We start from the raw sequence: 21,629 nt of genomic DNA, 5'->3' as shown, positions 1-21,629 counted from the left end.
GGACCCAGGCAAAGAGGGCACGCCACACACCCAGGGCACACAGCAAGCTAGGACCCAGAGGGTTCTCTGCCTCTGGCACCACTCCCAGCCAGGTCCCTTTCCCTGAGATCACAGACAGCTGAATTCCACAGAACTGACTTCCTGAGAGGTGGTCTGGGAGCAGCTGAGCAAGGACTGGGCCTCTGGGGGCTCTGTAGCAATCTCAAAGACCCTTCCTCTCCCCACCCCTTGCTGCGTCCGCCCCCACCTCCCTGTGCCTGATGTCCACAGTGGCCCCCTCCCTTCCCGCAGGTGTTCAGCATTATGGAGCAAGCCAAGACGACGCACATGTTGGAGGACTACTCAGTCAAGCAGATCTCCCTGGAGAATGTCTTCCTGAGCTTCAGCTGCCCTGTGCCCTCTGCCCAAGGCAGTAACAGACGAGGGAGGGCCGAGCCCGCAGACCCCGCGTTATCCTTTCCATCTCCCTCTCCCTCTTCTTCCCGGCGACCCTCTGCACCTCCCACTCTGCCTGCCACTCCATCTTCCTCCCAGCGTTTCTCCCAGCCTCTGACCTAGCCTCTCTCCTGGCCTCCCTCTCCAGTTCCTTTCAGGTCTTCCTCCTGGTCTTCATCCCAACCACCCTCTCTGCCTCGCTCTCCACCTGCCTCCCAGCCTCCCTCATCACATCCCTCAAAGACTGCCTTGTTGTAATCAAGAGTTCCCTGTGCCAGGTTAGCCCAGGTGCACACAGCCTGCCGTGGGCTGCAAGGCCGCGCCGCCGAGCACAGTGTGACAGGGCCGTGCTGCTGAAGGTAGGAGGCAAGAGAAGGCGGACAGGTTTGCAAACCTAAGTCACCATTTTTCAATATTTCAATTTGTATGGCTCCATCTGTTCTCTGCCCTGGCCCTAACACTAACCCTAACCTGTATGTGGCCCTCCATCAACCTGTGATGTAGTCATAATTATTATCCCCATTGCTTGGAAGAGTAAGCTGAGACCTAGAGACATCTAGCAACTTTCCACAGTCAGCTGATGGCAGAGCCAGGATTCACCTCAGGCAGAAGTTCTCAAGTGGGGTTCCTGGCTGGAAGCATCCACCTCTTCAGAAACTTGTTAGAAATGGGGGTTCTTGGGCCCAACCCCAGCACCACTGAATCAGAAATTTGGGGGGGTGAGGTCCAGCCATCTCTCTTCTGATGCAGCTCAGGCATGAGAGGCAGTGAGCAAAGGCTATGAGCTGGGACCATCAAGCCTGAGTGTGCATGGGTGTGGCCCTGCATCTTTGTCACAAGGGCCCTCGAGAAGGGCCCGGGGTGTGCTTCTCTCTCCAGCGTGGTCACGCCAGCCCGTCTCAGAAGCTCCGCAGGGCTCCTTTGCAGGTAGCCCTCTCCCTCCCTCCTAAGCCAAGCTCGGGGAGGGAGCGTGGTGTCTGCCGTCCCTGCCCCACTTCCCACCCCCACGCAACATTCCCCAGAAGCGCAGCGTCATCACGTCCAGCTGCACACCCACCCCTTTCCTGTGACCGTTCAGAGGCTCAGAGGCGCTGCAGTGTACCCTGCCCCTCTCCCTGCACTGCACCAGGTTCTCCCAGTGCCCCCCCATCCCCCGTAGCCCCTCGTCGGCCTCCTCTGCATCTCCACTTCCTTTCTCCTTGAGTGCGGGATGCCTCCGGCTCCTGGCCTGCCTTACTTTTCCTTACTCTCTCTACCTCCCACCCTAGAGTTTCTACCTCATTCACCGCCCCCCACCCCCATGCCCCTTCCTGGGGCCTTCAACTGCCATCTTATTCTAGCCAGGAATTTCCTGAGCCCCCAACAATCTGGAAAACTCTTCCAGTGAGTTCTCTCAGCCTCCTCCTCACCCCCTCTGGGAGCGGCTTTTTGCCCCTGGGGCCTGGGGCCCTTACTGCCAGGGCAGTGGGTGGGGGCATGGATGGCGCCGCTGCAGCAGAGCCAAGAGAAGAACACTTGCTTCCTGAAAAACAAAACTTTACCTCTGAATAACTAAAAAGAGAGTGGTCAGGACATAGGAACAAGAGGGCAACTGAGAGACCCTGTGATTGGGGGTGCTGTTCTGGACTTCACAGAGACAGCATCACAGGGGAGGGAGAGCGGTGACTGACTGCCCAGTGGTGAGTCCAGTTTCAGTCGCTCCACAGGGCCACCAAAATCTAACACAGCTGGGCCTCTGCCTTGAGGAGATCAGCAACAAAATAACAGTGCAGGGGGAGGATAACAAAGGACCAAAAGGGGAAACTGGAACCAGTGGGAACACAGGTGTGTGAGGAAGGCTGAAAGCCCTCTGGCAGGAGGATTCGCCTCACCTCCGGTGTGGAGCAGTCCCCAGGCTTGCTTTGCTCTACCCACTCCTGCACACACCACCCCCACTTCTTCCCTGCCGGCCACCCCCCACCCCTACCCCCAGCTTCCAGGGCCTCATAGCTGCGCTGTTCGCTTGTCTCCTACTCCAGACTGGCTTGGAGGCTTGGCACCTTGGCTCCTGTGTGTGTTCAGCTGCTGGGCACAGAACGCGTACTCTGATGGAGTTCAGAGAGCAGTGTGAGGGGTGGGGGGACAGAGCACAGTTTGAGGCCACGGGAAGAGGGTAAGAAGAGAGCCTTGACCCAGATTCCCTCGCTTCTCTGGGAAAAGCCACTGTGTCCTCAGCCATCAAGCACTTCTCCCAGAAGTCGCGTTTCTTTCCTTGTCAGAATGTCTCACGGAGGAGGTGGGATGGGAGATGGTTCCTGAAAGCCAAGACCAGGCGGGCACTGCCTAATCCCTGGGGGAACAATGCTGCAGCCACTAAAGCAGGCAGGTGTGCTCTTTTTAGTGGGCTCCAACTGACCCCGAGCAGATGCTGAGGACTGACAAGGTCGGGGTAAGTTGGTGAGGGCTTGCCCTGGGAGGGATGGCGGAGGGGTCCAGGGTGAGCCACGTTTCAAGGGAAGAGGTCGGACGTGCTGGATGAGTCACCCAGGTCTGTTTCTGCCCTGCGATCTATGCCAACAGCGACGCGGCACCGAACCAAGGGTCTCCTCGCCTGAAACAAGGACGGGAAGCAGCGCCTGCGGCCTCAGGGTGCGGGCCACTAAGGTCAGCGGGCAACCTCGGTGAGGTGCCTCCCGCGGGCGCCCGCTCGCCTGCGTCCACGCGGGTAGAAGACCGCGTCGGGGTCCGCGCTCGGAGACCCCGGGCTCGGAAGCGCGGCCGGTCCGCTCAGACCTTCACTGACAACCCACTGTGCGCCATGGGCTCGGGTCGCCGGGACCTCTGCCGCCGAGTCAGTGGCAAGGCCGAATCCCAGAATAGGGTAGGTCAACTGGGGCCGGAACGGACCCAGGAATTCCACCGCCGCCTGCCCCGGAGCCGCGCCTTCAGACCCCAGCCCGTGCCGGAGAGGCGGGGCGGCCGCGCAGGCTCCACCAATCAACAGCCGGCGTTCGAATTCGCATCCTAGCGCAGCCAGTCGCGGGCGCCCGATGCCTAGGGGGCGGAGCCCGGCGGGGTAATGGCGCGCGCCCCCCGGGGTGGGCCAATGGGAACGCCCGGCGCGTTTGAAAACTCAGGCGGGAGGCGGGCGGGTCTGCGCCTGCGTGGGGAGGTGCGCTCTGGGCCCGCGGGCGGGTCCGGCAGCTACAGCGGCGGCGGCGGCCACGGCAGCGGCGACGGCTATGGGGAGCGGAGGCGGTGAGCGCTGGGCGCGGGGCGCGGTGGAGCGGCCTCCAGATTGAGCGGGGCCAGCTTGAGCCTTTCGGCCCGGGGTTCGGATCGCCCCGACGGCGCCTGCCTGGCGCGCGGTTTAAATGCCCAGCGGCGCCCGGCTCCGCGAGAAAGCGGCTCGAGGGGACCGCCACCTGTGCAGGGCCGTGAGCGCCGCCGAGGTTTCCGTGGTTATACCGTGTCTGTCCTAGGGCAGGGGGGTGAGGAAAATGGGGCAAAAGGCGAGGATAAGTCTAGCTGCGTTTGCGCTCGGCTTTCGCCTTAGGTTAATTGCTGATGGGAAGCCCGGGTGAGGAACGAGGGGAGAGGGCAGGAAGACGCCCTGGGCAGGGAGCTTGCTGGTGGTGGAGCAGCCGCCTCCCGTGGGGAATGGAGGAAGGAGCGGATGAGGAACCGGGTAAAGAGACAGGGATGGCTCCTTCTGCCACAAGCTCCTCTGCTTGGAGGGAGGAAAGGGTTGCTGGAGTCGAAGTTGGAAGGACCCCCTGTCAGAGTCTCAGAGGACCCCTGAGACTGGCCGGACAGCTCTGACATCCACAGAACTGGGACTGGCCTGCCCTCCAAGTCCACCCTTGGCTTCTCTGCAGGGCGGACCTTCCGAATTTGAACTTGAAAACCTGATTGTTCAAACCCTTATAAACATTTCGTGTTTTAGTCATGTGTGCAAATAGAAGCAAAGAAATCAGCTAGGGTCCAGGCGCCTGCCTGGCTAACCATCATCAACACTTTCTGTTCTCCCCTTCTTCCTCGTTGTTATCTGGGCTCTGGGTCAGATGGTTACCCAATGGCCAAGTTACATGATTACTACTCACCATAAAGGTTTATCAAATATTTGAATGAATGAAGATGTCTCTTGTACCACTACCACTTCTTTATTTAATCTTTGGGACTGTAACTATGTCTGGGGCAGACGACCAGTAACTGTTAAAACATGTTCAGATGTAACTTTTCATAACAGCACAGTTCATTTCCAACACATCACTTAAACCATTCCGATTTTTTTTCTTAAGTGATCCACTGTAGGTGTGCCAAGTGTTTCTGTTATCCTTCAAAGCGGAGAATAAGAAGGAGACCTCGAAACCTCACAATCTTGAATCTCCCTGAAGATGCACTCTTTCATATCCTGAAATGGCTTTCTGTTGGAGATATCCTCGCTGTCCGAGCCGTAAGTTGTCACATGAACACAGTGTCAGCCCTGGCATTGTTGGTTATACCACGAAGCTTCATGTCTCAAATGTCAGAACAAAAACTCTGGCTACCGATGAGGGTAGATGACCCACAACGGTGATTTTGGTAATAGACATTTGAGGTTGTTCTGATGGCAGGAAAGCAAAAACGTAGGACACCAAGGTTTGTGTCTTCTCTTTGCAGTGTTTATTTTAGCAGAGGAAGTACCTTTTCCTGGCAGTGAAATTTGAATCCCTCAAGAAATGAGACAGAAAAAGAGTATGTTCTTGAGGATGGTGTGAAGTAAAAGTGTTAGTTGTTCAGTTGTGTTCAACTCTGTGATCCCATGGACTATAGCCCACCAGGCTTCTCTGTCCATGGAATTTTCCAGGCAAGAATACTGGAGTGGGTAGCCATTTCCTTCTCTAGGGAATCTTCCTGACCCAGGGATTGAACCCTGGCCTCCTGCATTGTAGGCAGATTCTTTACCGTCTGAGTCACCAGGGAAGCCCTCATGAGGGCAAATCCCATATAATATCCAGTGCTGAAAGGGACTCTGGGCCTTATTGTGCAGATATCAGAACTGCAGGCTCACCCTGAGCCACTTAACCAAGGGCATCCAGCAAATTAGTGGGGGCACACCCACAGGAACCCACCTGTCTGACTCCCAAACCTGCCTCCATTGCGTTCATAACATCTGTGGGTGCCATTTCCAATGGCAGTGGGAGCTTTTGCACTTAAAATGCTTACCTGTGCTCAGGGCCCCCGGCCTGGACACTGCCTGCCATCGCCCAGGGCAGAGGTCCTGCCTGAGGCTGCTGTCATGTCTTTCAGTTTTTTCTGAGTGCCCCCATTGACCCCCCAGGTTCCAGCTGTGCTCCCACTAGCTAAACCCTAAGTAGAGGAGCTCAAAACAGATTTCTGACATACCCGTTACCCTTAGAGTTGGTTTCCCTGGTCGTTGCAAGTATATAGTGTTATATCCTCTTTCTCAGCCTGGTGCTTACCCCCACTTCCAGGACCTGTCCCCACCTTTAGAACCATAGAGAAAGTTGTTTCTGGGCTCTTTTCTCTGTTCAAAGCGACTGCTAGTTACTTTGATACACAGAACCCGGGAGTCCTTACCGGTAGGGTCAGAGGGAGACAGGAGACCCTACATCTGTCAAACCCTGTCTTCAAGAGCTCCAGAAGCGGGGCTTCCCTGCAGCCCCTTGATAACCTCCCACCCCACTCCCGTTGTTCCTCAGGTGCATTCCCACCTGAAGTACCTGGTGGACAACCATGCCAGCGTGTGGGCATGCGCCAGCTTCCAGGAGCTGTGGCCTTCTCCGGGGAACCTGAAGCTCTTTGAAAGGTATCTGCACCCGAGAGCAGCCGGGCTTCCTCTCACTCCTGGCCTTGCCCGCCATGCCAGTCTGTCTCAGGGCCGGACCTGGCCACAATTTTCCTTGTGCTCGTGGCCCCCACCAACACCATATCCCCCAGGGAGTGACCGAGCGTGTCGTCCTCACCCGTTGAGTCACACGACTTCCAGCACGGTCATGGGTCACCCACGCCCCCAGCTCAGGCCTGCCACTCATTAGTTCCAGCGGTGCTTCGGGGAGGTCCACTTAGGCTATGACCCATCCTGTGTGGCTCAGATGCAGGTCACCTGCATGTGGAAACTTCTTATTTCTCTTACTTTGGTTAGGACTGTGTGGTTTGAATCCTAGTGCATTACACTCCCTGGCTGATCCCACCCCCTCCAACTGAGACCTGGAGGAAGAGCCAGAGGGGCCAGGAGCCACAGTGTGCCATGGTCACAAGCAGGCTGCCTGAGACATAGTCCACGAACCATACAGCCCACCCACTTAGAGTGTACTGATCAAGTGGCTTTTAATATATTCACAGAGTTGTGCAATCACCCACACTGTCTGACTTTGGGACCTTCTCATGATCCCCAGATGAAGCCACATAGCCATTTCCAGTCCCTCCCTATCTTCCCAATAGTAATCCAGACCCTAGACAACCTCTCATATACTGTCTGTCTCCACGCATTTGCCTGTCCCGGGCATCTCATATGAGTGGGGTCATACACCGTGTGGCCTGTTGTGACTATCTTCTTTTGCTTCAGCGTGCTTTTAAGGCTCATCCGTGTTGTAGCATGTCATGGATAATAGATGTTTAGTCGCATTACCAGAAAAAAGTTTCTGTTCAGAAAGTAAGTACTGTAGTTTCAGGTGCTGTGGTAGAACATAACCTTAATAGAATAAAATCATGCAGTGTTTCATGTTCCTGTTGTTCCAGGGCTGCTGAGAAAGGGAACTTTGAAGCTGCCGTGAAGCTGGGCATTGCCTACCTCTACAACGAAGGCTGTAAGTGCTGCTGGGTCTGGGGCTGGCCTCGCCCTGCTTGGTGTTGGCACTTTAGAACAAGCGCTGGGGACTTCCCTGGTGGTCCAGGGTTAAGACCCCGAGCTTCCACTACAGGGGGCATAGGCTCAATCCCTGGTTGGGCAACTAAGATCCCATATGCCATACATTGCCGTCAGAAAAAAAAAGAAAAATAGAACTCACACAAGCCCTTGCTCGTGTTGGCAGTTTAGTCGCTGCTCCCACCGTGTCTGGCTGTGTACCTTTGTATCTTGGGAGCTTGTGTCAGGGAGGTGTCCTGCTCAGGGACCCACTGATGAACTTTGATTTTGTAGGTCGGGGGGTCACCTCTTACTTAACGAGCCTTTAATTTCGATTAGCGACGAGTGGCTCTGAGCAGAGACTCGGAATGGGGGCTTCTCAGGCGAGCCAGCCCTCCCGGCTTCCTAGTTAACACCGGAGCCCACGAGTAGACCCCAGCTTCTCTCCTTGGCCACAGCTGGTCTGAGGGACGTGGGGCGGCAGTCACAGCATGCCTGATGCCTGGTGTCAGTAACACAGGGAGGGAGCCAAGTCCCTCAGAGGGAGGCAAGTTCAAGGAGGCCAAAGCCAGGCTGGTACCTAGATTCCTTCACCCCAGGGGCAGGTGCTCCTCGAAAGAGCCTGATGCGACCCTCTCTCCCGACTCCTGCCGGTCTGCTGGGCTCGCTAAGGAACGAGCCTGTATCTCGTCCTGTCCTAGCTCCCAAAACGCATAACGTCTTGAGTACCTCCACCATTTTTCTGTTTCTCAAAAGACCTGGCATCTTGCTGAGAGGTCTCCCCAGTCATAGCTGGTGGACTGGACTGTTGACGTGGAGACAGTGAGCCGTTCTGCGCCCACCCTCGCGTCATCTGATCATCCCATCATCTGGGCTTTGCCCAGAGAATTCACACCATTCAGCTCACCCATGCAGATGTACAGCCCAGTCATTGTCTTCACAGAACTGTGTGACCAACACCACTCGTTTTGAAATGTTCTTGTCACCCCAGAAAGAAACCCCCATTAACCGGGGGCTGGGCAGCGGTTGCCCACAGGAGGGTGGGCCTGTGATACCTCCATGGGGTGGAGGGTGGGGGCACCTTCCTGGATTTTCAGAATCCAGGCTGTGGGAGGAGCCACAGGGCACTTGGTTCACGAAACACAGGAAAAAAAGGATGGAGCTCCCATCCTGGCTCTTCTTTCCTAAAACACCAGCAACCTCGCATGGCAGCGGGCTAAGGCTCTAGACTTTCCAGAAGGACTGGGGGACTGCTGTGCCCTCCCCCAGAGACATCCCGGCTCGCTCTGTCCGTCTCTGCAGTGTCGGTATCTGACGAGGCCCGGGCAGAAGTGAACGGCCTGAAGGCCTCTCGCTACTTCAGCCTGGCCGAGCGGCTGAATGTGGGCGCCGCACCCTTCATCTGGCTCTTCATCCGCCCGCCTTGGTCGGTGTCCGGGAGCTGCTGCAAGGCCGTGGTGCACGAGAGCCTCAGGGCAGAGTGCCAGCTACAGAAAGTGAGTCCCAGCCCGGGGTGTGGGTGGGTTACCCCACAGGGTCCCAGGGGATGAGAGCCTTGAGGGGAGATGCTGTGGACCGTATGAAGTCAGGAACTTGAGGGCAGTGGAGGCTCTGAAAACAGTGCGAACATGGGAGTGTCTGCAAACAACCAGCAGGTGGGGAGACCTCAGAGCCAGGGTTGGGGGCATGGGAGCAGGGTGGGGCTGCAGACGGGGTGAAGGACGGCCAGAGGCTCCATGAAGCAGTTGGCAGAGGCCTGGAATCGAGACAGGCCGGGGAGCAAGAGGATCTGCACATGGGGGTGCGTCAGGGATGGGGGGGCAGCCGCAGGAAATTCCCCACTGACGGACACCCTTCCTTCTCTACTCTAGACCCACAGGGCGTCCATACTGCACTGCCTGGGGAGGGTGCTGAGTCTTTTCGAGGTGAGTCCCCTCGTTCACCCCCTGTACTGCTTGGCGTCCTGGCCCAGATGGGCACAGGGCACAGCGGGTGTGCGGTTCTCTGCTGCTCACCTCTCTGGCAGCTGCAAGCACTGAGGACTGGGACGTTCACGAGAGGCCGCGGGAGGGGGCACCCAGGTCTCCCAGTTAAGAGGAACCCTGTCTGTGCGGCTGATGGAGCCAGAGTGTCTGATGGGCAGGACCCGGCCCTGCCCCGGGCGGCTCCCTCTCCCTCCTCACACCGATGTCTCACTTAGCATGAGCATGAAAGGCCCCCCTGCGGCAGTTTGGGGAGGGCAGTGGCCTCTGGCAACAGGCGCTCTAACCGCAGCAGGGAGGGACGCGGGGTGTGAGCAAGGAGCTGGAGGACCTTGGGGATCTCCACCACCCCCCACCTCCGTCACCTTGCGGGCAGCGTGGGGCCAAGGCCAGCCCAGACCCGGACAGGAGGAGGCAGGGCCCGAGGGCAGAGCTCGTGGGCTCACACCACCTCGGTATCTTCAGAGAAGTTGTTTCTCCACTAATTTAGTTGACTCATTTTATTAAAGGTGAGTGCTGTATGTGTGGTTACTTATTCTAGGATGAAGAGAAACAGAAGCAGGCGCAGAACCTGTTTGAAGAGTCCGCTAACCAGGGGTGTCTGACCAGCTCATACCTCCTTTGGGAGAGTGACAGGCGGATGGACGTGAGTGGGCCCAGGTCTGGGAGAGCGTGGGTGACATTGGCCAGAGGCACAGTCTCAGAGCAGCCGTGGACAAGGCTCTGCCAACGCTGGGGCTCCTCCTGGGGCCCCCAGGGCTGCTCTCAGCTCTACCCTGGGAACGACCACCTCCACTCGGGGGAAGAAGGGCCGGCAGGAAGGCCCAGCTGGGGCCCCTCTGTAGGTCTTGGGGGAACATTGAAGCACCCCGGGGATTGGTTCTGAGTTCCTTCAGAGACACGCCCATGTAAGGGCATCTCACATTGACAGATGCTGGACCCTGGACGGTGCCTCCACAGCTTCCGGAAGCTCAGGGACTTTGCTGCCAAAGGCTGCTGGGAAGCACAGGTGAGCTGGGAGCCAGCTTGGTCCCAATGCCTCCTCTCTGGGACCCCGGGACGGGGCTGCTAGGCTTCCGTGGGGGTTGGGGGCTCATGGCGGGGCAACTCTGAGGGCGGTCAGCTCTGAGGTGTGCAGGGAGGGCAGCCTGGGAACGCTTTGCCCATGGCACCGAAAACAGCCAGCCTCGTCATTCCTGCGTGTTATGGACTAACCACAGCTTCTGTCAGAGTGTGGACAGCTCCCTAAAGCTGGCCTGCGGGGATAGCATCTTGGCAGCGGGCCCTGAGGCTCCTTAGAGCAGATTGGCGTGAGGAACGCTATCCTCTTCCCAGTATCCGACCCCTCACCAGGTTGTCCAGCGTTGGACCTGGACATTGGAGGATTGTAGTTGGCGTTCACCAGACACTGTCCCTGTGCAGCTGTAAGGAAGTCAAATCAGAGGCAGTCCCCCTTGGCCAAGCTGGTAGAAGCTGGCACCTGTGACCCCACCAAGTTGGGGTTTCAGTCACTGGCCCTTAAAAACTTGGGACAAAGCCCCAGCAGGTATGCCCACCTGACACATCACAGGACACTATAACATTTGTGTCCAGAAAGGCACTCAGCAAGTTTACAAGAAATGTAACAACAGTGTGTTTCAAAGACAAGGTCAGACTAATCAGTAAGAACAGTAAGGCCCCATAGAAGTACACAGGGCCTCAGTATGCTCAGAAACAAGGAAGTAAATACAAGCCGTCAAAATATGGGGCGAGTTTGACCTCACTGCTCATCGGAAAGATGCCCATTTAGAGAGGTCATGGCTGATCCCATGAGCAGATCACACACATGTATTCTTTGTTCTGAGTGGCTAGCTAGTAACTTCTGAAAATAAACATTCTCAAGAAGAGCAGTTTGTGCCGGCCAAGATGTGATAAGATAGTCTTCAGTGTTCCTGTGAGTGGGGTGACAATCCGAGCAGGCCTTCCAGAAAGCATCAGGGCACAGGCAGCGCCTGGGGGTCGACCACATGAGCAGAAGGTGCACAAGGCTGCAGAGAGGCGACCGTCCAGGTGACAAGGCCAACAGAAAGCCCCTCAGAGGGAGAACAGGGGAAGAAGGTGGCTGACCTCCCATTCTGTGCCTTTTGTCCCTTTTAAAACGTTCTACCGTGACTTGTTAGTTACTTCCAAAAGCATAAGTAAAATCTTGGCCCTCCTGTTCCGGCAGGCTCAGAGGGTGTAAGTGGGCCATGGTGTCGACAGACAGGAAGGCGCTGCCCCTTGCTCACCCCATGACTCTTCCACCCACAGCTGTCTCTCGCCAAAGCCTGTGCACACGGACACCAGCTCGGACTGGAAGCAAAAGCCTCCAGCGAGATAGTCTGCCAGTTGTTCCAGGCCTCCCACGCTGTCAATAAGCAGAGGGTCTTCTCTGTCCAGAAGGGGCTCAATGACACGATGAGGTGAGGGGCCAGAACTGCCCACGGTGACGAGGTCCTGTGACAGGCCCACTGTCGTCAGCCACACTGGGATCCCCCTGTGTGTGTGTGTGCACATGCGCACACGTGTGTGTGTGTGTGTGTTTTCTAAAACCAGTAATGCCTGAGTTATCTAGGGCTTTGGGAAAAAAAACTCCCATATGAGTGTCTGTTTTCTCCAATTTCCTTTTTTAAGCCTCAGAAAGTGTTAAACCATTTTAAACATCTTTCTAAAATGATGCCAGAAAAACCACCTTTTCTTCCCATCCCATCCTCATGAGCATCAGCGTCAGCGGGGGAAGTGGGGGCCTGCAGCCTCGGAACCCCATGACCTGCCTCTTCCCGCAAGTCCATTCTCCTCTGAAGTTAGGAGATGACACACTGTTACACTCAATCACAGAACATGTTAGCAAAGTGGAAAATGTGAATAATTTTTTAAGCTTATGCTAGAGATTTCAAATGCGTTTTAGACGTTTAACGGGCAGGCCCTGGCTGTGCTGCTAGGTCTCCGCTCACAGCAGGCGTGCAGTGTCCCCTGCTCCCACATTAAATGTCACCAAGCTGCTGTACCTTTTTTCTTTTTAATTAATTAATTTATCTGGTGGCATCAGGTCTTGTTGCAGCATGTGGGATCTAGTTCCCTGACCAGGGATCAGACCCAGGCTCCCTGCATTGGGAGGTTGGGAGCTTGAAGTCTCAGCCACTGGACCACAAGGGGAATCCCAAGCTGCTGTGCTCCTGAGTCCTGGACCTGCACTGGTGGTGTCCCCTCCCACCTTGTGCCCTCCCACTCTGCACTTTTTTTGGGGAGTGAGGCACTGTTGCTATTCCTTTTGTGTGTTGTGGGGTGAGGGTTAACATAAACTTTTTTGCTTTTCAAGAGCTAAAGTTTTATTGAAATAACAACGTAATATTATTTCAACCCCATGTTGAGCATCTGTCCGTTTTCCTCCACAGCAGACAACAGCCGACTTCTTCCTTTTCTTTAGTTGAGTTATAATCGATTTCCAACATTGGTTTCGGGTTTAACCATTTTAAAGTGTATGCTTCAGTTGGTCGGTTTTAGTCATCATTGCGTTTATCCAGGGCATCCACCAGGGAGCACCTGCTCCTGGTCGTGGCTGGTGTGACCCTCACACACCTGAGTGCTCCTCCCCTCCCCTTCCCCGCTCACTCTCCCCTCACCCCCCTCGCCTTCCCTCTGCCTGTGAAACACGCTTCTGTCTGGCTGCCCATCTGGAGCCGCCTCCACCTGCACAGAGCCCCTCACCATCATAGCTCGTCTCCCTGGCTTCTGTTCTCCTGCCTCCTCTCCTTTGTCCACCCCGTCCGGGCATCCTGGCCGCTGCGTGCAGTGTCCCCTGTGACATCAGTGTCCTGGCTTGGCCTTGGCGCCATCGAGGAGGAGGGACCCTGTGTCTGCTAGCTCTGCAGCAAGAGCCCTCCGTTGCAGTTGCCTGGAGCCTGAGAGCTGCAGCGCCCGGCTCAGTGCATCCTGCTCAGGCTGCACCGCAGAGGGTTGTGACAAATGACCCCATGGTGAGCGTTCCTCAGGGAGGAGAGAGGTTTCTAGGACAGTAACCTTTGACCTGTGACCTGTCCCCAGTCTTCAGAGCAGACCCTCTCTGCCCCCTTATAAGTAACAGTCCAGGCTCATCCCGTGCCGGGAGCCTCAAGGTGGGGGTGGGCAGGGTCCACATGCGTGTGCCCACCTGCCTCCCAGGAACCAAGTCAGGAGTGGTGGGGCCCCCAGCCCCTGGGACGGCTGCCGGCATAAGCCCGTGATGCCTGAAGTGACCGCTCGCCCCTCGGGATGGATGGCCGGGTGGGAGCGGAAGACAGGACTCCATGGAGGCTCGGGGAGCGGAGACAGGACCCCATGAAGGTTCAGGGCTCTGCAGAGGCTCAGGGCCTTGCAGAGGTTCTGCCTGGTAATCAGGACCCCGTGGAGGTTCAGAGAGCAGGAGACAGGACCCCACGGAGGTTCGGGGAGCGGGAGACAGGACCCCGTGGAGGTTCAGGGCTCTGCAGAGGCTTAGGGCCCTGCAGAGGTTCTGCCTGGTATTCAGGACCCTGTGGAGGTTCGGGGCTCTGCAGAGGTTCTGCCTGGTGTTCAGGACCCCGTGGAGGTTCAGGGAGCAGGAGACAGGACCCCGTGGAGGTTCGAGGAGCAGGATACAGGACCCCATGGAGGCTCAGGGCCCCGCAGAGGCTCTGCCTGGTGTTCAGGGGCAGCACTGTTCCCACAGGTACATCCTCATCGACTGGCTGGTGGAGGTAGCGACCATGAAGGACTTCTCGAGCCTGTGTCTCCACCTGACCGTGGAGTGCGTAGACCGGTACCTGCGGAGGCGGCTGGTGCCGCGGTACCGGCTGCAGCTGCTGGGCATCGCCTGCATGGTCATCTGCACCCGGTGAGGAACCCCTAGCCGGCCCTGCCAGCTCACAGGCTGGCTTCTCAGGGGGCTGAACAGGCCTTCGGCACCCCACTTCATGATAACGGGGTTCTAATTCCAGGGGTGCCCAGAGCAGGTGGTCCTCCCCACATGGGGGCGGCAGGGCTGACCCTCCGTGCACGGGCAGCCACTGCTCATCCCATGTGGCGGCCTTGCTTGAGCAGGAACCCTATTCCCCTGGCCCCTGAGGGCAACACGGAGGTGAGGGAGGTCACAGTCGGCTGCACTTCCGAGTCAGGCTGTCAGCTCTGTGTCCAGAGACCCACGTCCAGCCAGGTTCACACCCCCTCCTACCACGTGGACAGGATGCGAGCTCCTCAGAGGTGGCTGTTGTGACTCTTCCAGTCAGCCGTCTTAAGTTTCACGGAAGTCCACCTTCCTAAAACCAACACCTCTCCACCCAGTCAAAACTAGGTGCCTTTGGACACAGTGTGGGTGGCACATCCCACCATACACGTTGCATTTTTTTGTGTTTTAAACCAGATTTCTCCTACATGGTCTGCCATCGCCCGGGCAGTGCCTATCTGGAAGGTTTAGGGGGTGAGGGGCAGGCCTGCCTCACACAGCAGCGTCAACTACAGAGGACTGGTGTATCTTTGGCACAGTGACCCAGAGGCGTGTGTCACTGGGGTGTGGTGTATCTGTTTCATAAGCTCAGGAAGGCGCCCGAGGCCCTGACTTGCTCTCTGCCACTTGCCATGGCCCCTGAGGCCCACAGGTCCACGCCTGCAGCGAGCTGTGTCCTGTGGCCCTGGTGGGAACTGGGCAGTGTGGTATCTTGGTGGCTGTGCAAGCAGGGTGTCCACAGGCGGAGGGAGCGTGGGCTCAGGCCCGGTGAGCACATGCCACACATGCCTGGGAACCCTGAGCTCTGGGTCTTGTCACCAGAGAGGGCTGAACAGACAGGTCCCCAGGCTCCCCAGGTCTAAACGGCGTGGTTACATCCTTGCCATCAGTGACCGGGGGACCGGCCATGAGATAATTGCTTTAAAAGACCTTTAGGGGCTGAGACACCCTCCGTCCACTCTGAAAGCAGCACCTGCTGCTGCTCGAGCACAGGCTCGCATCCACCCCACTTGGCGTCACTTCCCCCAGCACCTGCGGTCCCCACTGCCCTGTCCTCTCTCAGCCAAGGCACCACTGGAGTTGCAGAGTGACCGAGCAGCTGAGGGCTTGGCTCCCATCCACCCTGGCGCGGGGAGGGGCCCTCAGTGGCCTCTAGACCAGCGTGTCCCCTGCTAGCTGGCACTGGAGAGAGTAGAAAACAGGGTAACCACCTGCCTAAGGACCACCTGAGTCCCTCGGCCCGACTCCGGGCCGGGTCCAGACCTCCAGACAGCCTCTGGCTCTGGTTCTGCTGGCTCGCCTACCTTCTGGGTTGAAGCTGTTCATGCTTGCTCCGGAGCAGCTGGCACAAGGCAGAGCAAACCCTCATCCCTCAGAAGGTTAAGAGGACTGGCTGCTCACACGCTTCGTGGCTGGATTTTGCAGAAACACCTGCGTGCCCAGCAGCCCAGCTGCTCTCCTGCAGCGGGCCTGTGGCGCTCGTACCCCTGCCCCTCAGCCTCTATGACAGGCTCACGTGACCTTTCCAGTTAGCCTCACCCACCAGGGGCAGCCAGTTCAACTCGCTGGACTCCCTACCCCATCACTGAAGCCTAAAGCCCCCTGAGGGGCGCGGGCTCAGACCCCCTGTTGACACTCCAGGTTCATCAGCAAAGAGATCCTGACGATCCGGGAGGCCGTGTGGCTCACGGACAACACGTACAAGTATGAGGACCTGGTGAGGATGATGGGCGAGATCATCTCAGCCCTGGATGGCAAAATCCGGGTAAGCGGCCGCTTGCCTTTTCCTCCTGAATCGAAGCCGAGTCGCGCCAGGGGGCGGGAGGAGCAGAGGGCACGTGCATGGCTCTGGGCCTCTCTGCTCAGGGAAGCCCTCCGGGACCCAGAGGGCGCGAGGCCACAGCCGCTGGCCACTAGGAGGGCGGCGTGTCTGCGGTCCAGCCTCCCCCCGAGCGGGTAGAAGGGCCCTCTGCGTGCCACGACGCCTTGTCCACTGCCCCATCCCCCCAGGTCCCCACCGTGGTCGATTACAAGGATGTCCTACTGACGCTGGTCCCCATGGCACCAAGAACCCAGCACCTGTGCGGCTTCCTCTGTGAGCTCTCCCTGCTGCACACCAGCCTGGCCACCTACGCCCCGGCCCACCTGGCTGCGGCCGCCCTGCTGCTGGCGAGGCTGACGCACCGGCAGAGTAAGCGGCCAGTCCTTCCCGCCAGCCTCTCAGAGCCGGGCTGAGCCAGTGGCCGAGGGTCTCTGGGAGTCGGGAGCTGGTGCTCAGGTCCGGGGGAGGGAGGGAGACAAAGCAGCATGCTCCTCTCTCCTGAGAAGGAGGCAGCAGGATGGACTAAGCCGTTGTCTGGGGATGGCTTGGTATTCTCCCCGCGGGGCGCAGCGGGCACGTGTGCCCTGGGCACAGGGCCTTTTAAGCGCTGAGCCCTAGGAAGCTCCATCCCAGAACTACCGGGGCTGTGGGCGTCAAGGCGGCCCCATGACGCCCACTTCCCTCCCCAGCGCAGCCCTGGACCACCCAGTTATGGGACCTCACCGGCTTCTCCTGTGAAGACCTCATCCCCTGTGTCTTAAGTCTTCATCAGAAGTGGTAAGTGTATAAGGAAGCAAGCCCTACACACAGAGGGTACGTCCTCCACACCGTGGGTCCAGAGGGAGGTCACGTCACAGGAGGGCTGTCGGGATGTGAGCTCAGTCTCAGGGTTGGCATTTAGAAGTCCCAGGGCCACGATGCTTAGCGCACACGTTTTTAACGTTTGCTGTGTGGGCAGCAGCTCCTCCCCACCCAAACCTAAGTCCACAGACAGTAGAGCGTGAGAGAAAATGGCCTCTCCACAACAGCAGTAACTCATTGCAGGAGAGGCTGGCATTGCAGATGGCAGCCCTGGGCACAGGCCAGCTGCGTCTGCCTCAGGCCCTCGGCCCTACCCTCTCCTGTCTCACCCCGGCTGGCAGCCTCGCCCCTCCCACTCGGTCCCACCCGCACTGTGTGTGCTGAAGCCCTCTGGCACCCCTCCTGTCTCAGGCCGCACAGCCTCGGCGTCCCCTTCCCCCACCCAAGGGGCCCGGTGATTCTGCCTGCCTGCTACCTCCCCCTAGTTTTGTTTTTTTTTTCAGTCCAGATAAACTGGAAACAAATATTTGTTTACAAATGAAACTTTTTTTTTAAGTGTGTAATTCGACAGGCTCTTGGTATACTCAGAGTTGTGCAGGCATCACCACCATCAACCAGAGAACATCTTCTCCCTAAAAAGAAACCTGCCTGCCTCCCTAAGACCTTCATGTGTCCCCCTCCACCGGCCCCCAGCCCCCAACACCCCTCTCCTTCCTGTTCTGGATGCTTCAGAAGGGCTCGCGCACCCTGAGGCCTGTAGGTGTGAGCGGCCTCCCGCCTCCACTGTGCAGGTAGCCCCGGCGCCGAGAGACTCCTGTCTTATTTCTCCATCTGTGTACTGATGGACGTTTGGGAGTTTACTGCCTTCCCACCGCTGTGGACGGCTGTGTCCAGGTCTCCGCAGGGACCTCTGCCCCACTTTCTGTTGATGACACACCTGGGAGTTGGCGCTGGGTCAGAGGCGCCTGTTAGGTTAACCGAGGGACCGCCGGGCAGTCTGCAGAGGACATCTAGTCTGCTCCCGTCTGAACGGGGGCTGTAGGTGGAGCCTCCTGGGAGCGAGGCCAGCACGCCCCGCCCCCCGCGGTCCCTCACGTTGCCTCTGTTGGTAGCTTCCACGATGATGCCCCCAAGGACTACAGGCAGGTGTCTCTCACTGCCGTCAAGCAGCGATTCGAGGACAAGCGCTACGAGGAGATCAGCCTGGAAGAGGTGCGGGGGTGGGTGGGGTGTGCTGTTGGTGGCCCGCCCAGGGCCACGTCTGCCCACCCGGGGCCTCGTCCGCCCTCTGACCATGGCTTCCCCGCAGGTGCTGAGCTACGGCCAGCTGTGCGCTGCTCTGGGCGTGAAACAGGGGAGCCCGGAACCTGCACCCTTCCTCAGCGCGGGTGATATTCACGCCTTCCTCAGCTCGCCCTCCGCGAGGAGGACCAAGCGGTGAGTGAGCCCGCAGGCCCAGCTGGGTTCCTGTGCCACCCCTGCGGCCCTCGGGGATCCCCCGAAACGGAAGCTGGGCTGGCGGTCTGCACTGCCTGCAGCCCTGCCTCCTCCCCTGCGTGGCTCCAGCCCAGCTCCCTGGGGGCTTGATGGTCCTAAGCACAGGTGGAGCCCCCCAGGGCCATGCTGCCCCTCTGCGTGTCGCCCCCATGCTCCAGCCATGCCCTGACGAGAGGCTGGGGCACTCAGTCCCCGTCACCCCCTGCATGTCCCCTTCACCCCATCTCTTCCATCTCAGTGTCCTGGCTGTGGTGCCTGGAATAAGCTCCCCTTCCTCCTCGCCCCCCAAAGAACTCCTGTTCATCCTACAAAGTCCAGATGAGCAGGGACCTCACTGTGCTGCCAGCCCTACCTCTGTGAATCAGCTGCGAGCCTCCAAGGGCACTTCCTGGGTGCTCACAGCACGCGGGGCAGGGCGGGCACATGCCAGGGACCAGGCTGGACCCCCTGACGCTGCTGCCTGTGACTGCATTCCCACCTCCACCCGCCCCCTCCCCCAGGAAGCGGGAGAACAGCCTCCAGGAGGACAGGGGCAGCTTCGTCACCACACCCACTGCCGAGCTGTCCAGCCAGGAGGAGACGCTGCTGGGCAGCTTCCTGGACTGGAGCCTGGACTACTGCTCGGGCTATGAGGGCGACCAGGAGAGTGAGGGCGAGAAGGAGGGTGACGGTGAGTGCCAGGCCGCGGGCGGACGGCAGGCAGGGGCCCTGGCCGGGGCTGCGGGAGTTCGTGTCCAAGGAGCCCCAGGAGAGCAGAGCGCCTGGCACTGCAACCCACAGGGAGGACAGGCTGCGGCTGGCTGGACAGGCTGTGGCCGGCCGGACCTGTGCTGCCGGGAGGACCGCACGGGGCAGGGACACAATAGACCCGCCTGCATTAATGACAAGATCTTTCTAGAACATCCTGTGCCATGTGCCCCCCGCTCCCCTGCTGGGTGCTGTGCCTCGGGCGTCCCTCCAGGCCAGGCCGTAGAAGGCTCCGTCCCCATGGCTGGTTAGCCATCTGCACGGGAAGCCTAGTTCGAGGCCATGTCTATGGATTTTCCAATTGTGTGTTTTTGTGTCCACTCAGGATTAAGTATTAGATGGCCATAATTTGTTGTCCCTTCTTCCTGTTCCCCATGTCACACACGGTGTCACCCCGAGCTTGGAGGACACACCTCGCCCTCGACTTCTTAAGCAAGGGAGAGGGGACAGACCGGCGAGGTTGAGGAGCTGTGGCTGAGACAGGACTCCGGGCTCCCCTGGGTCCTGCCCTGGCCAAGGCTCACCCTGACATCTCCCTGTCCCCCACAGTGACGGCTCCTAGCGGTGTCCTCGATGTCACCGTGGTCTACGTGAGCCCAGAGGAGCACTGCTGCCAGGAGTCCAGCGATGAGGAGGCCTGCCCGGAGGAGGTGTGGGGGGCCCAGGACACACAGGTGCTGGTGCCGGGCCGCCAGGCGCTGCGGACCCCAGGGCCGGAGCCCCCGCTGTGCGGCAGGCGGGGGCTGGGCAAGGACGTCACGACGTCGGGGTACTCCTCCGTCAGCAGCGGGAGTCCCACGGACTCTGGACGCGCCTCGGGGGGCCGCCCCCAGTCTACCTCAGAGCTGCCCATGGGCATCAACTTGAACACACAGCCCTGCCACCACCATGCCCGGAAGTCGTGTTTACAGTGTCGCCCCCCTAGCCCCCCAGAGAGCTGTGCTCCCCAACAGCAGGTGAAGAGGAAAAACCTGTCGGCCCACAGCAAGGAGGAGGAGGAGGACATGAACTTGGGCTTCTTGAAGCTGTGAGTGTGTTGGAGTGTGTGCCGCAGCAGACGTCTGCTGAGGGGGGCTGCTGCTGTGCCAGGGCGGGGCGGGGAATGAGACGGATCCCTGTGGGTCCCCACCGGCCTCACACGGGGACCTGATAGGAGATCCGGGGGCAAGGACTTTTTCTCCAGGGGAGCCCATCACGAGCCGTCAGAATCTCTAAAGCACAACGAAAACTCAGATCCTTCTCTTTGGGAAGTTTAGCCTCGAAGCAGTCATGCCATGCCATGTCAGTCCTGTGTCTCTGTATCCTCCCGTGTCTTGTCTTGCTTCCTCTGGGAAACTCAGCCCACGTCCTGGGTGAACGTCCCACCCCTGCCAGCACCCCAGGAACTGAGTCTTCACAGCTGAGGACACATGTGGCCCAAGTGTCCAGACACAGCTCCCCCTCCCCCCGTCTGTTTGGTCTGGGGTCCCAGGAAAGCTGACAGCTCTGAGCACCTCGCCATCCCTGCGCCCACGCTGCCTTGCCCCGGGCATGCATTCCTTTCCTCACGGGCTGGTGCCTCCTGCAGTGAGGGAGTTCTGCCCCAGACACCGTGGTGGACTGAGCGTGGACACCAGGCTCGAGGGCCTTGATTCTCGGTCACAGGCTTGCTCCCTCCCACGTTCTTAGCTCCTTTTAAAAATCTGTCCCTTTTCCTGCAATGGTCCATCTGTGTCCCCAACAGATGGTGTCTGCATGACCCTCTCTGCACTGAATTTCTGGGCCATTTCTTTCCCTGTCTTTATTTCCATCCTTCATTCCTCTAGGATAAAAACGAAAAATTAAAAATAGAAGGTATTACATTTTTAAACATTCTCAACATTATTTAGGCTCAACTGAAAAGTGAAAATTTGATTCAAATTCCCTGGTGCTCTCCTGACACTATGCAAAACCAATTTTCCAAGAGAGGTTAGCCAGGAAAAAATTAAATGTCATTTGTAACATCTGAGGTGACCAAGACATGGAAAAGCATGAACCAGAGGACTGGCTTGCTGGGTGAGGGTGAACCTGCTGTGAGTTCTTGCGAATCATGACCCTGACCGCTCTCCCCTGCTGGGCTGACCCCAACACACTCACCTGCTATCGCTTTTGCTTCCTCTTGAAACGTCAGAAAGAACCACTTAGCCAGGAGTGTCCCCCAAATGCTCTTGAACCAAAACTACAGGGACCAGGAGACACTGGCCCGGAGAAGGTTTTCTGGGCTCTTGACTCCCTGTGGGAGCTATCTTTTTGCTGCTGTAGGCAAATTCTGACCACCTGGGTAGGCCGTGGTTGAGTAAGGGAATCCCAGCATTGGGACTGCAGACATCCCTGTCGACTGTGTGCCCCTAGGCATGTGTGAGCCTCAGTTTCCTCATCTGTACGATGGGGTGACAATACCTACCTCACAGGGGTGTTGTGAGGATTAAATGTGATGAGGATAGTAGTAGCTGAGTGATGTGCATGTCTTAACTGCCTTGTCCCCTTATCAAAACTCAAAAATTCTCTGCTTTCTCTCGG

The 21,629-nt window shown here is 58.2% G+C and overlaps 2 protein-coding genes across 10 annotated transcripts in view; both read left to right on the top strand.

Annotated features, from left to right (window-relative positions):
• The window catches only part of LOC145530925 (ATP-binding cassette sub-family A member 17-like), a 96,047-nt gene extending 95,197 nt beyond the window's left edge, over positions 1-850 (top strand). The window contains 1 exon segment of the mRNA XM_081552272.1: positions 292-850. Coding sequence (XP_081408398.1) covers positions 292-558 — 267 coding nt within the window. The 3' untranslated portion in view covers positions 559-850.
• CCNF (cyclin F) lies at positions 419-21,555 on the top strand. 9 transcript variants are annotated; one of them, XM_081555332.1, is made up of 20 exons: positions 584-794; positions 2,694-2,863; positions 2,995-3,078; positions 4,716-4,870; positions 6,120-6,226; positions 6,986-7,072; positions 7,159-7,226; positions 8,567-8,760; positions 9,136-9,189; positions 9,788-9,892; positions 10,178-10,255; positions 11,536-11,687; positions 13,952-14,116; positions 15,866-15,989; positions 16,235-16,415; positions 16,736-16,823; positions 17,960-18,059; positions 18,157-18,284; positions 18,845-19,014; positions 19,641-21,555. In XM_081555332.1, the coding sequence occupies exons 6-20, from the start codon at positions 7,032-7,034 to the stop codon at positions 20,120-20,122; spliced, it is 2,130 nt and encodes a 709-aa protein (XP_081411458.1). In that variant the 5' UTR covers positions 584-794; positions 2,694-2,863; positions 2,995-3,078; positions 4,716-4,870; positions 6,120-6,226; positions 6,986-7,031; the 3' UTR covers positions 20,123-21,555. The 9 variants fall into 9 exon arrangements, with proteins under 9 accessions (XP_081411463.1, XP_081411460.1, XP_081411458.1 ...); XM_081555331.1 differs by having other exon boundaries at positions 2,995-3,295; XM_081555337.1 differs by lacking the exon at positions 6,986-7,072 and having other exon boundaries at positions 419-794.
• The last annotated feature ends 74 nt before the right edge of the window (positions 21,556-21,629 follow it).

Source organism: Giraffa tippelskirchi, chromosome 13 (assembly GCF_054371585.1).
Source record: "Giraffa tippelskirchi isolate mGirTip1 chromosome 13, T2T-mGirTip1v1.2.pri, whole genome shotgun sequence".
Lineage (NCBI taxonomy): Eukaryota > Metazoa > Chordata > Mammalia > Artiodactyla > Giraffidae > Giraffa > Giraffa tippelskirchi.
This window is presented reverse-complemented; position numbering and strand designations above follow the sequence as displayed.

Excerpts from the sequence above, each read along its gene's own strand:
- CCNF (XM_081555330.1), top strand. Across the intron at positions 9,893-10,177 it reads AGAGTGACAGGCGGATGGAC|ATGCTGGACCCTGGACGGTG; the intron begins GTGAGTGGGCCC and ends TCACATTGACAG. Across the intron at positions 18,285-18,844 it reads TCCGCGAGGAGGACCAAGCG|GAAGCGGGAGAACAGCCTCC; the intron begins GTGAGTGAGCCC and ends CCCCTCCCCCAG.